This window comes from Octopus bimaculoides, chromosome 3 (genome assembly GCF_046866305.1).
Source record: "Octopus bimaculoides isolate indiv1 chromosome 3, ASM4686630v1, whole genome shotgun sequence".
Taxonomy (NCBI): Eukaryota; Metazoa; Mollusca; class Cephalopoda; order Octopoda; family Octopodidae; genus Octopus; species Octopus bimaculoides.
In genome coordinates this window covers 100289583-100304473 of record NC_142930.1, presented here as the reverse complement: position 1 = coordinate 100304473, position 14891 = coordinate 100289583, and the positions used below count along the sequence as shown (strand labels likewise).

Here is a 14891-nt window from a genome sequence, read left to right as displayed (position 1 = left end):
ATACCAGTTAAACTATGTTATATGTATTATGAATCCAAAGAGTTCAAAGTCTGTTTTTTTTTTTTTTTTTTTTGGTATTTTACTATATTCCAAAAAGTGAGAGTAAGTTATGAAAGTCAAAGAGAAAAGTACAAGCAATGAGTTAAGTAAAAACATATCAGAAGCAAGACCATATTGCAAACACATCTTTCTGAGAGCATACCACTAGTGTATAGTGCAGATATATTATATATGTATATTGTGTTGTGTAATCATTGATCATATAATGAGACCAAATCTTTGAAACTTATTAACAGTGGCTGCTATGTTATGCAAACTTTTGTTTCAATCTTTATTCTGTTTATTATTCAGGTTGAGACAGAACCACATGACACTATGGCTTTTATTCTCATGGGAGACTTTCTCTTTGGAAACAACAAAGAAGATGTAAGTTACATAAGTATTACACATACTACTCATTTTTCAAATATATTGTATTATTTCCATTAAAGACAAAAATAGACCATGTGGTCATGAATCCAGTCTTTTCCTTTAAAATCAGTTCTATCAACAATTTTGGGGAAAACTTAACAGGTATAAAAATGCCAGCAATTGAACCTATTCAAAATGTCCCCGGGCTAATGAAGCCATTTTGCACTCGAATGTAGCCAACCACCACTGATTTGTGAACTTGTTGAACAGCTGTTACCACATATAGGATGATTATCACCTATGTCTATTGTCAAGATCAATCTGTTACTTTTCTTTACCAAGAAAGGGCAAAAAAAGTTTTCCTCTGTTTGGTGACTATGACAAAGGAAATTGCATTGTGGATGCAGTTGAAAGGCTGAGGTCAGGGATTTCTACTTTTTAGCCTAGACTTCAACTCGATGCATTACTTGTAGAAGAAGGTGGGAGTAGAGAGTTTGACAATGCAATGCAGTCATCATCATCATCATCATCGTTTAACGTCCGCTTTCCATGCTAGCATGGGTTGGACGATTTGACTGAGGACTGGTGAAACCGGATGGCAACACCAGGCTCCAGTCTGATTTGGCAGAGTTTCTACAGCTGGATGCCCTTCCTAACGCCAACCACTCAGAGAGTGTAGTGGGTGCTTTTACGTGTCACCCGCACGAAAACGGCCACGCTCGAAATGGTGTCTTTTATGTGCCACCCGCACAAGCCAGTCCAGGGGCACTGGCAACGATCTCGCTCGAAAATCCTACAGGAGCCAGTCAGGCGGTACTGGCAACGGCCACGCTCAAAATGGTGCATCTCATGTGCCACCCGCACAAGAACCAGTCCAGGGGCACTGGCAACGATCTTACTTGGCTTGCCGGGTCTTCTCACGCACAGCACATTTCCAAAGGTCTCGGTCCGTAGTCATCGCCTCGGTGAGGCCCAATGTACGAAGGTCTTGCCTCACCACCTCAGCCCAGGTCTTCCTGGGCCTACCTCTTCCACGGGTTCCCTCAACTGTTAGGGTGTGGCACTTTTTCACGCAGCTATCCTCCTCCATTCTCACCACATGTCCATACCAGCGCAATCGTCTCTCTTGCACGCCACAACTGATGCTTCTAATGTTCAGCTTTTCTCTCAAGATACTTACACTCTGACGGGTATTCACAGTGGTTTATTTATGAAAGAGGGTCACAGAGGTGAGTTTGAGATTAAATTGGCCCACTCTGAATTTGAAACTATAAACAAGCAGTAAGAAACTGGGAGTGCTCTGAATTAACATAAATTGTTTCCCTACCTATTAAGGACCTATTATCTATTGTTTTCGTTCATGTTGCTTTCTTTGTATTTAATCTAAACTCCAGCATTTCATGTCTTTTTTGCGTTGTTTCTGAATCTTTGGTTCATATAGCTAATAAAAGAAATTATCATCATTTTCACCTTTATCATTTAACAATTCTAGCTTGAAATACGTACGAATCCATTGTCTTGTTATGAAGAACTGGATAAGAAACCTGAAATGTTCTGGATCAGTTTGCTTCAGACCTACTGTATTCAGAATCATAATATTTCTGTAAGTATTTCTGTGGCTTTTATTGTCATTGCTAGACTATTGGACCAGATGTTCATAAATTTGAATCTTACAACAGCTTCTGTTTTGGGGTCATGAATGTATTGGCAATGATTACCTATTGGTATCAGACATTTTGACATCAACAAAATTTTATTTTATACTACATAACTGATTTTACTAGTTAATTTCTTTGTTACCATCTTATTTTTCTAAACCTAGTTAACTCTTTGTTAACATAGCATGCCAACAGACAAAACTCGGCTTATTCCCCTTTAGGGACAGCTTTGTCTCCATTCACTGTTTCATTGTTATACTAGACCCAGCATAAAATTTCATTGTTATACTGGGTCACGCATTTTATGCATACCTCAGTTTTTCTATATTCACTACTCAGTCCTTGCTATTTTACTCTATACATCTTACAATCATACATGATTACATACCTTATACATGCATCATGCAGGTGTCTATATTTCACAGCCACACACGTTGTGTAGTTTTCCTTATTCATTTCCTTTAAATATCACACATCTTAACACACATCTCTTAACACTAATTTCAGATAATAGCTACACCGAGTAAATCTATGATGAAACAAATGAGTGAAGCTGAACAGAAACGGCTGGATGATCAGAAATCACAATTAGGAAAGATGGGACTGGATCAAAAAGAAAAGGAGTTGCTTGAGGCCATTGAATCAAATGAGGTAAATTAGATAATTTTATGCCTGATCTTTCATGGATTAGTTGATAAAATTGTGTAGTATAACCTTGGCATGTTCTTGTATGTTGTTTGGACACTAAACTCTGCTTGCAAAGACCTGTTGAGACAAGTGAAATCGAAATCGAACTAAATTCAACGACTGGCACCCATGCCAATGTCGTCTCCTTCATTGGACACGAAACTCCGCTTGCGAAGACTTATTGGGGCAAGCGAAAGCGAAATCAGGATAGCACCTGTGCCCAGCATCGCCTTTCTGGCACTTGTGCCTGCAGCATGTGTAAGGACTTTCGAGCGAGATCATTGCCAGTACCGCTGGACTGGCTCTTGTGCGGGTGGCACATAAAATACACCATTTTGAGCGTGGCCGTTGCCAGTATCGCCTGACTGGCCTTCGTGCAGGTGACACGTAAAAGCACTTACACTCTCGGAGTGGTTGGCGTTAGGAAGGGCATCCAGCTGTAGAAACTCTGCCAAATCAGATTGGAGCCTGGTTTAGCCTTCGGGCTCCACCAGTCCTCAGTCAAATCGTCCAACCCATGCTAGCATGGAAAGCGGACATTAAACGATGATGATGATGTGGTTGTGTGTAGTATATTATTGATGTGTAACATAGAACTGTTTTGTATATAATGTAGTTTGGTGTACAATAGAGTTGTATAACGTAATAGGGAAGTGTAACATAATGTAGTGATAATGTCAAAAAGTTTTGTGTAAAAGAGCTAATGTTGCAATCAGGTGTAGTTAGTGTAACATTGTAATATAGTATAATGTAATGTTGTGTAGTTTGGTGTAGAAGTGCAGTTAAGAGTGTGCTTCAGTTTTATGTGTAATTTAGTATAATTTGATGTAATGTAGCATTGCAGTGTTGTTTGGTCTGCATGTGTGTGTTGGGGTGGAGGCATTCAATTCAACATACCAACTGATCCTTGTGTACCTCTCACTGAATTTGCTCTGTTGCAAGTGTTCAAGCCCCGGGTTGCCAGTTTAAAGATACTTTCATCCCAGTTTCAGAGGCCCTGCGAATAATAATTAATAATTATAATAATGATGATGATAAGAAAAGGGGAAAAGAGTATATCATCATAGATGTAGCTATATCCATGGACATGAAGGTAGCAGTCAAAGAACAGGAGAAAATAGGAAAATACCAGGATTTGGCTGGGGAAATACAACTGTGGTGGGTTTCTACAAAATAATCCCAATTGTTATAGGTGCCCTAGATACTATTAACAACAAATTTACCAGTTCTCTTATTGAGGTTGGTGTAACTATGAGAGTTGTATTGAGAACAGCAAAGATTGTAAGAAAGGTCCTTGATATCTAAGGAAACTGGTTGTGACCCAGTATTAAGGACATTGATTCTGAGTGCAAAGTATTTGTGCGCACCATGAATAATAATAATAATAATAATAATAATAATAATAATAATAAAATAAATAAAGGGTCATGAACATTGTTTTTTCCTCCCCAGACTGTGTTGAAAAATATCAGTTTAGTATTATACTAGTGTAATTTAATATAATATAGTTATATTTTATGGTGTAGTGTAATGTTTAAGTTTCCTTTATTTTAAAACAGTTTTTATTTATTACATAAATATTTCTCTGTAATTTTATGTGTTACAAATTAACTATATTTTGATATTTTTTAAAAATATATTATCTGCTGACATAGGTTTGATTCACACATTATAGTCATTTTAGGGTCTCTTTCACATATCTACAGCTATACTTACATGTTCAAAGGTATTTTAGTCCTCCAAAAATTTCATTTAAAAGAAATCACATTGTTGTTCAAAATTTTCTTTTTGTATCCAGATAAAACCTGAAGATGATATACTTAGCAGTCTTCCTGTGCCTGATGTTTCTTGCATCCAGTTCCATCCTTTGCGTCCTTACTGCAACTACCGATCGAAAGACTGTGACAAGTCTGATGTATTCCCCATTGATGATATTCCTTTCAAGTTTCAACTTGATGATTTACAAACTAATTTTGTGCAGGTCAGCAGCAAGTTTTTATTTTACTTAAGAGATACTCAACAATTTTCTCATTTTTCATTGTAATCCATTCTTCCAGTTGATATTATTATCTAAAGAAGTCAACACCCAGCAGGTAGCCAATGAATTGCTGTGATTTATATTTAGAGTGAAATGAAATAGATTCAGCTGATGTTCAAAAACACTGTTATGTTGATTTTGATTTACTGATATAATAATGATGGAAATGATTCCTAATTTTGTGATAGTCACAAATTTAGGAGTAAGATGTAAGATTGAAATCTTTTGGATCAGTCTGGGCCCCGAGAGAGATGAAAGTCAAAGTCAACTGTGATGAGCTTTAAATTTTGAGTATAAAGAAATGTAACAAAGTATTACAGAGCATTTAGTCAAGTGTTCTAGTGCTTATGCTAGCATTTATTTTATCAGCCCACAAGATGGTGAAAAATGAATAGGAAAGGGGGTCAAAATCAGAAAATGGAGGGTCCAAACTAATTACTGTAAAAAAATTTATTGTTGCCTTGACCATGATTTTTTTTTATCCCCAGTATATTTTTTACATACTGAAATAGACATGAATGTAGATGAATTCACTTTGTAACCACATGGGACAAGTGTCTTCTACTGCAACATTAGGCCAACTAATACTTTAAGCTGGCAGAGAGAAACTGACTGTAGTGTGTGTGTGTGTGTGTGTGTGCATGTGTTTGTTTCCACATGAAACCACTTGACCAGAAATGGTGGCATTATGCTGACATTCCTGTAACTCTGTACTTTCAAAGACACATTGAATAAAAAAAAATCCCATACTTGGAAAACAGATCGTTATTATGTAACTGAGCTGGACTAAAGGCTACTGACATGCCAAGTTCACAATGTATTCTTTAAAACTTAGACTTATTAATGTCATTTATTGATGGAAAAGGCAATAAACATCTCTGAAAAACATGAGACATTAAGGTTAGTCATAAGAAAAATATAGTTATTTATTCTGGCATTTTGACCTCTGGTCAAGTTCAGATCTTAACTGCTATTATTGTGTTGATGGGGTTAGTAGTAGGAAGGACATCCAGCTGTATAAAAATATCAATTACTCTAAATGTCTATTCCACTTATGCAATCAGGGAAAGCTGAATGTAAAAGAGGAGCAAACTGGCAGAATTGCTTGAATGTAGAACAAAAAAAAAACCTTGTGTTTGTTTGATTGATGCCACCCCTGCCTTTTATCCTTTAAGGGTTGATAAAACAAAGTACCAATCCAGGACAGTGGATTGACATAATTAGCACTCAATTTTTGAGTGCCCTGATTAAATGGTAAAAAAAAAAAAAATTATTACTATGGTAGCAAATTGGTAGAAACTGAGGTTGCTGTTTCCTTTCATGCTTCTGTAGCAATGTCAAAATATTAGAAATCATTCCTTTACAACTATTACAACAGCTCTCTTTACTGCAGATAACTGCTGTGTTGGATACTGTGAACATTCCTAAAGAGTTGCGCTACTTTTTACCACTTTACTTAGAGATTTTGTTTGAAAGTCCTATCCTAAGAAATGGAGGTAAGTTTACATATTTATCCATCACTTTGAACATGGCTTAGTCAGGTAGACTAGTGGGGGTATCTAGTTGATGATATTGCTTCCACCTAAAACTGCTAATCAGACTAACCTTGTCTTCTCCCATTTCTTCTGTGTCTTGGTGACACCTCAGTTAACTGTTAACTTCACCAGTTTGAAGTTTTCTCATCTCCTTGAGTTAAAAAAAATAGTAATGTAGTAGTAAATTTCTTTATCAGTCACAAGGGCTCATATATGCAAATCATAAATTAAAACACGAGTTCACAAAAACACACGGATGGATATGGATGTTACAGAAAAGGATAAAGACATTATACGAGTAGACTTTTAAAATTTGGATAAAGATTAAAGGAAACAGAATAAATTCTATAAAACCACAATAATTTGAACAGTGCAAACACAAACTGGGTACCCTGCTCACTGAAAGATAGGAAACTCTGTTTATTTGAAACATACCTGTGGAGTAATTTGGGGTTGGCGTTGAAGAAAAAGCCTACATTCTTGTGATAGCTTACATTAAGTTGTTTGTAGGCTTTATCAAAGATTTTAATTCATATCTTAACTTTTACAGGCCCACATAATCAGAGCCCGTATCCTTGTCAATTTGCATAAAATTTTGTTGAAAAAGAGTTGTGTAAAGTCTTCCATCGGTTCGTTAATTGTTGTGCAAAGACTTGTCAATTGCAATGTAATCTGAGAGAAAATGAGCTCTTCATCAGACATTTCTTGGAGTGTATTCTTTTTCAGGTTCTTAATGTCTTTTTTACCTTTTTCATTGTCTCCAGTCGTTCCCGCTCTTGCTCATTTGCCATTTCCTCTTAATTATCAAGAAAAAAAAAATGAGATGACACTACTGGTTACTAGTGGAAGATCCCTCAATTTTCTGGTTGACTTTTAGAACCAAAGATGAGACAATCTCTTGATATTTCAGGAGCTGTGGTTGGTGGTACCCTTGGAAGAGCAGCCTTTGTGGCCTGCTGGTGCTGTTTCCCCTTTTAGATTTTTCAGCTCTTTTGGGAAGAAATCCTTTATTGCCATATGTGTAACAACAGGAATTTCTACCCTGAACAACCAATTTATAAAACTTTTTCTCTTAACATACACTATAGTGTACAATTCCAGAATTATTTTGTATTCTTTTGGGGTAATGAGGGTTAATGTCCATAAAGACTTCCCCTGCTGATAATTTGTCATTAAAGGACAAACTAGCAACTTTCCCATATCGTACTATGAAAGTGACCATGATCTAGGAGTCAACATCATTATCAGTTTCTTCATGGCATTAGTCTTTTGGGCAGGTGTATGTCACACTGCACATGTCTCTTCAATTCATGTACATGATTGATATTTTTTTCCTTTTGTTCCACACTAAATTGCATTATAATTGTAATCTACACCATCTGAAAGGAAACAAAATGAAGGAATGTGAACTAGCCAAAACTCCTCTTTCCTCCAGAAAAATTTTTCACATCAAATTCTGATATAATCATAACCTATGCCATCTGAAACTTATTTGTAGAAAATTTCATTAAAAAATATCCATTTTTCAAAAAGGTATGAGGAAACAATGACAAGTGGTGAGGTACCTTCTGTAGTTATGCCCTAAACTTATTTATTGAGTGAGTGACAACTATTAGATAAATAAAGGATACAAAGGAAAATTTGACATAATGTCAAAAAATTACATAAATTAGGAATTGATGAGAAATATCCGGCTACTAGTAGGAAACTGCTGAGGACAGTCTTTCTGCTAGTAGTAGTAGTAGCAGTAGCAGCAGCAGTATAACAACAACAATAATAATAATAAATAATTAAATATTGTCTTAATACTTCTTCCTCAGAACTGTACTCTTCTGAAACTCTTTGGTTCTTAATCCTTTGTTTATAAATTTGCGACACTTCAAAATAACCATCCACCAATCTAACCAGATATTCCAGTCCTTTTCCTTATCCAGTGGTTGGTGGATTAGGATTCCAAAAGGTTAAGGGAACTACCTCTTTTGTTTCACAATGATTGATATACACAAGGAACAATAGCTAATGCACACACACACACACACACACAGCTCTTGAATAGATATGCATGCTTAGGTACATATATACATATATTCATACATATGCACAGATATATGTATGACATAATATAATGATTAAGACATGATTATAAGACATGATTATAATGAAAAATAAGGCCTGACTGACCTTCGTGCCGGTGGCACGTAAAAGCACCCACTACACTCTCGGAGTGGTTGGAGTTAGGAAGGGCATCCAGCTGTAGAAACTCTACCAAATCAGATTGGAGCCTGGTATAGCCATCTAGTTCACTAGTCCTCAGTCAAATCGTCCAACCCATGCTAGCATGGAAAGCGGACGTTAAACGATGATGATGATGATGATTATGATGATTGTGGAAAAGTAACGTTTGCTTTGTTTTTGATATTCAGAGTTGGTTTCTCATAAGACCATAGTAGCAGAACTGCAGTCTGACACCTTGGAAAATCATGCTAGTCTTGGTATTGATGGTTCCAAATTCTTCTGTGGTAGCTTTTCCCAGGCTCTTATGATATCACTAAAGGTTAGTAGCTATCTTTGTCTAAGCTGTATTTTGTATTGAACTCAAGTACTTTGATACCAAACTGAAGGCACATTGGTGCTAAAACTTCAGTGCACACCATGTTGCCTTTGTCACATAAGGTGCTTTTGCACTAATCACAAGATACTTCTCTGCTGGTTACAATACTTCTGTGTTAGTTGATTAGCAGTGAATTAAGAGACTTAGTGTTGAACAAGGTACTCTGCGCTGATCAAAACACCTCACCTATAACTATGGTGCTTCTTTATTGATCATGATGTTTCTGTACCCAATGAGATGTCTATGCCAGCCAAGCTAACAGGTTGACTGATAAGAAAGGTGTCTTAGCAATAAAAGATATTGAGATGTTATTGATGATAAAAGTGTTCCCAGTTGAATGTATTCCTTGTCAACATTTCACTTGCAGGTTGAACGTGAGAAATACCACAAAGGTGTGCAGTGGATGAAGGAACTGCTTTATAAAGTGCAATTCACGAAAGACAGACTGAAAATAGGGGCCACCAAGATTGTGAATGATGTTCCTATGTTGAAACGGCGTGGTCCAGCTGTAGTCAGAACTGTTCTTTATAGTTTGTTGTACAATAGAGGTTTGTACTGTACTCTTCTCTTTCATGTGCATGTGTGTATATACTAAATATTCATGCTCTTTTCAGAAAGTTATTGTTTCATCATGAGATCAGTTTTAGTATTCATTTTTTATAGCCTAATATTGCTTCAATGACCCCAAATTTCAAAGAGGCTGCAATACATCCATACTTTTGTTATTGTGGAAGTTATTACTAGTCAGTAATATGACTTTCATGTTTTAAATTGTTGTAGATTAAAAAGTCACTTAATAGAGAGTATAACAACCTCCAGTATGCCAACAGAATTAACAAATGCCATTGGAAGTATTAGTTGCACATTTTATAGCTGCAAGCAATTAAGTGTATACATTTGTTGTTAGATGTCTGAGCATTACTGCCTTTGGTATATCATTTGCATTAAATTTGAGCTTAGCTAGGTAACAAGAACATTTGCCAATTTTAGTAGTGTTATAGTAAACTCTAGTAGTATTACAGTAAAGCTCTGACAGCCTATCAAGATTTCTTACTGTTGTCTCCAAGACTTCAGTCTTGAAATGCAATCTCTGTAAAGCATAGCAATAATAGCTGAGTTGTTAAGATGTAGGATTAATTATTACATTATGATTTCATTTTTTTTTTTCCATTTTTTTTTAATCCTCTAACATTTTGCAAGACTTAGGGTAAAAAGTTTTGCTGTACATATATGAATAAAAGTAAGCCTTAGTGACAACTAGGGAAGTACATGTTTTTGGTAGTTAAAGGAATATTTTGTAAATGACCTAGAACAAGTCCTCTATTAATGTATGTTATGTGTAGTGACATAAATGTTACATATAGCTTTCTATGTTGTTTATACCCATCTACATTATGTATAGCCAATGTATGTTATCTGTACTCATGTATCTATCTGCAATTTAAGTATATCCTCCTATGTATTATGTATGTATTTTATTTATCTGTTTAATGTTGTATGTGCCAAATTATATTAACCACTAACACTACCTGTATTCCTTCTTACCACATAGACTCCAACATATCGGTTACTAGTATGCTGCGACAGAGCAAGTTCCTCACTGATGTGCTGGTCCAGCTAGACACCAATCCTGATGGTGTGAGTTCACCATTTTCCATTCTCTCATGTCATATCTCTTAGCAATATCCTTTTCCTATACATTTATTCTGTGTACTTTTATCTTCCCACCTCAGTCTTCTCTTCATGGCTGAGTTGGCTCAGAATGATGGGCATAGTCAGTTCAAGTGTAAAATTAAAAATGATTAATTTTTTTGGCAATTAATTTCTAACTGCAGCAACATGTTTAGTTATTGCAGGTCCCTACATTACTCACACTGCTATTTTATTGGTGACCCTCATCTATGACAGCATGTATTTTGAATAATTGCTCTCTAATATTGGTTGTGCTTTAAAAAAATTTTCTGGAATAAGGTTATTGGAAATATTGTTGATGTATTGTAATTTTTTTATATAGTGGAATAATGCTGTGAACTAGTAATATTTGATGGCTTCAATATTCCTTTACATCAAGTAAATGTTCATACTGCAATACCATAACATATTCCAATAATTTCATATAAAAAAATCTTGTTTTTAAATGCCTTTTTTCTATTTTCATCTAAAGATCATTGAGAAAATGGAGAAACTTCGTTCAGCTTTGACAAAGGGTGATAATTTGTGTATCCATATGACTGCTAACCTGAAGTTGTTGAAACTTGATGTGCCACTAGAGCAGCCATGGAAAACATTTGTACCTGACTCTAGTGAACAATGTACTGACAAATCAAGGTAACATTCTGGCCTATTATTATTACTAATGTTTTTCTCTTCTGTATCAACCATGTGCTTATTGAGAAAGAGGATTGTGATATGTAGTGCAGATTAAACCCTCAGCTACCAAGGATGTTCAAGAGATGAATCCTTAATTCTTACCAAGAAGCCATGATGTTGCATCTTGGAGATAGTCTCAAGTTTCAAGTACATTGATATGGCAAACATGATTTAAGTGCCAACCTAAATTCCTTTCAGTTTGTGTATTCACAAATAATTTATAATTTTGTGGCTTCGTTAGAAATCATTATTGTAATAATAAAATGCTAGTTGAGTACTAGAGTTGAGGGTATCAACTAATCCCCTCTTAAGATTTCTAGCCTTGTACCTGGATGAGAAACATGATTTTTATTATTCAAAAACTATAAGATATTAATTTAATTACCAGGAATGTTACCTTGAGGAGTCTCCTCAAGTCTCAAGAACCTTTATTATTTCATTATTATTGAGTGAGGGAGCAATGCATACCATCAAAGTGACACGGGTACAACTATACGAAGCCCTATATATCCATCATGACTACCCATCTGAGAAGGCTACACTAGGCAATGCATCACAACCATATGTGCGCGACATGATCTCATATCAAGGTAAACAGCACATGACCTCGCAGGTGGGGGCCTAGTTAGAACTTTCTTCAGGTCAAGTAGCCCTTCCTGCTCAATAAGTCTCTGAATAAGGTTTGTTAAAGGATGATGAATGAAATACCTATGTTTCCATTGGTGGATTATTCAAACCCAATGAATTACTCTCAACACGACTATGATGCTCCCCCCCCCCCTATTGCTCATGATCAGAGATGTACATACTGTCAGCCACCAAGGGACATGTTTAACTAGTGAAGGTCAAGCAAATCTGTGATATTGAGCAGAATATTTGCTGTGGCCTATATTATTATTGTTGTTGTTGTTGTCGATTAGGTAGTAAGCTGACAGGATCAGTACACTGGGCGAAATGCTTAGTGGTATTTCATTCATCTTTACCAGTTGAGTTATGGGATCAATGTAATTGACTTGTCCCCAGCCCTGGAATTGCTGGCCTTATGCTAAAATTTGAAATCAACATCATCATCATCATCATCATTATTACTTTCGCCTTCATTAAGGCTGAGGTATTGTTTTCAGTCGTGTTTGTTTATCCATGGACAAGATATCTCAAGAACCGCTGGATGGATTTGGATAAAACTTTCAGTGATGTTTGGCCTCGTGACTGGCTCCAACTGATTAGATTTTGGGATCTATCTGGTACCGGACAAGGATTCTGGATTATGTTATATTTATTTTCCATATGATCTTACATTGACTTTCAAATCGTTCTCTGATTATCTCCCTTGAAACCATGCTCATGGTTTCCATGTAAGTTATGGCAGCGTTGCTGTTTCCAAAGTTTTATTTTCGTTTCTCTATTATTATTTTTACTCGTGTCTCTATCTTAGTAGAAACTGAAGGATACAGAAATCAAGCTACATAAACAAACGGCAACAAAACGTTCAGAAATTAAATAACATTAACATATTCAGTAACAATGATAAATTTGATTTATCCTCGACAATTTTTAGTTTTACCAATTTTGAATATATCACTCCTGTTTAAAACAGCTTACCCACTTGACAACTGCATTTCCAGCTCTGCCTTGAAGGAAGCTTTACTTCTTGGAATCATGTTTTTGTGCGCAACGATGTTGTTAAACCTCTGTTAAAAGCACTGTATGCAGGTCCTTTCTATTTTCTTTCATGCACAGAAATGTTTCACTATAGACCTTAATGGTTGTAAAGACACTATACCAGTGAAGAGACTAAAAAAGGCCTTCACAGAGAAAACTGTCCCTGTTCCCACTGCAGATGATACACAGCATTACAAACACGGCCCTCACACCTACCTTCATATTCCATTACTACCATTGAAATCAATCAGGTACCGGATAAGGATTCTGGATTATTTTTCTGGCTTTTTTTTGTTGAGAGCGGTCAGGTTCATTTTTAGTATTCTCGTTTGTGAGAGCAGTCGAGTATATTTCTTGTTTTAAAAATCATCTCCGGCTAATCGTTGAGAGGACATTGATGTTGCCTTGGTGGAGATTTGCGCTCTCCTTCTCCTCCTCTTCTTCTTCTTCTTCTTCTTGTTATTATTATTAGGATTGTTGGTGCCTATGTTAAAACTTACTTTTTATAAAATATTATGTTTCTAATTTTTATTCTTAAATTTAAGAATGAAAATTAGAAATGATAACAAATTTTTATTTTGTATTTTCCTGTAGACCCTTCTTAAGGCGTACATCAGAGTATATCCAGCCACTTGAGGGAATTCCCAATCCACATGTGATTATTGGTATCGGTTCAGAAGAATCTGCTTACCTCTACCTTACCGTGCCTGTACAAATATCCTATGACAACCCAGATCTGGCAATTCTTATGGTTCTGCTACAGTATCTCACTCTTTGCGAGGGCCCAATGTGGAAGCAAATTAGAGGCTTGGGTCTTTCCTACAGTTATAAGTAAGTACAGCTATTTTAAATAACAAGACCAAAATAATAAATAATTGGAGGTTGAAATGCTGCCCTACTTGACCAGACTGAAGTACATAGATCAGTGTTAAGATTCCTCTCCTTGATAGTTGAATGGTTAGTGTTAGAAATGTCATCTGTGAAAACAATTGTTCCAACAATATTGCAAACTGGTCTTAACCAGAAGCAATTCACAGTGGTCACATTTACCCAGCTCTAAATAGCTACCACAGGCATAATTCCTTTCAGTGTTAGTAGTGTTGTAATGACAATTGGCTTGTCAGCTTGCAAGTGACAAGTCTCGATCCTACCTGAGAAAAAAGGTTACCCTATCCAGGCTTAGATTTGTTTGTTTCTTATCTACTTAATGCTACACAAACTAGACATAAGCACCAACACTGTATAATTGGGATTAAAAAAAAAAAACATGAAAAAGTACAAAAAAAGTTGCTTGACATGTAATTAAAGCTCTTCTTTTAGTCTTGTGTATTAACATTGTGAAGGCACGTGGCTTAGTGGTTAGGATATTCGGCTCATGATCATGAGGTCATGAGTTCAGTTCCTGGTGACACGTGTCCTTGAGCAAGACATTTTATTTCACATTGCTCCAATCCCCTCAGCTGGCAAAAATGAGTAATATCTATATTTTAAAAGACCAGCCTTGTCACACTCTGTGCCATGCTGAATCTCCCTGAGACCTCTATTAAGGGTATACATATCCAGCCACTTGCATGTTAATTTCCCCAGCAAGCTGTTCTGTTGATCAGATCAACTGGAACCCTCATCATCGTAACTGACAGAGTGCTAATATTGACAACATTTCTCATACATTCATGATGACTAAAAAGCACATCCTGCTGCTAAATCAATGAAGAAACTCACTCTTGTTACTTGGCCTGCTAGCAGTGGCAGCCATTTTCTACTGATTTAAAAAAGGGGACAAATACAATACTTTAATGTAAAATATAGAAATTTAAAGGCTGAATATTGTGCAAAAATTGGTGTAAAATCAACACATAGAAAGCCTTTTAGTTAAAACTTCCTTATATTTTTGAAGGTGTAATTTAGGGTTGAGTGTA

At 36.0% G+C, this 14891-nt stretch overlaps 1 protein-coding gene across 1 annotated transcript in view; it reads left to right on the top strand.

Moving 5' to 3' along the window:
- The window catches only part of LOC106872085 (uncharacterized protein C05D11.1), a 44471-nt gene that overhangs the window by 25342 nt on the left and 4238 nt on the right, over positions 1-14891 (top strand). Inside the window, exons 10-19 of the mRNA XM_014918940.3 lie at positions 352-426; positions 1904-2014; positions 2577-2720; positions 4555-4737; positions 6188-6290; positions 8753-8883; positions 9308-9488; positions 10493-10578; positions 11105-11268; positions 13567-13803. Of these exons, the coding sequence (XP_014774426.1) occupies positions 352-426; positions 1904-2014; positions 2577-2720; positions 4555-4737; positions 6188-6290; positions 8753-8883; positions 9308-9488; positions 10493-10578; positions 11105-11268; positions 13567-13803 (1415 nt within the window). The remainder of the gene's footprint in view (positions 1-351; positions 427-1903; positions 2015-2576; positions 2721-4554; positions 4738-6187; positions 6291-8752; positions 8884-9307; positions 9489-10492; positions 10579-11104; positions 11269-13566; positions 13804-14891) is intronic.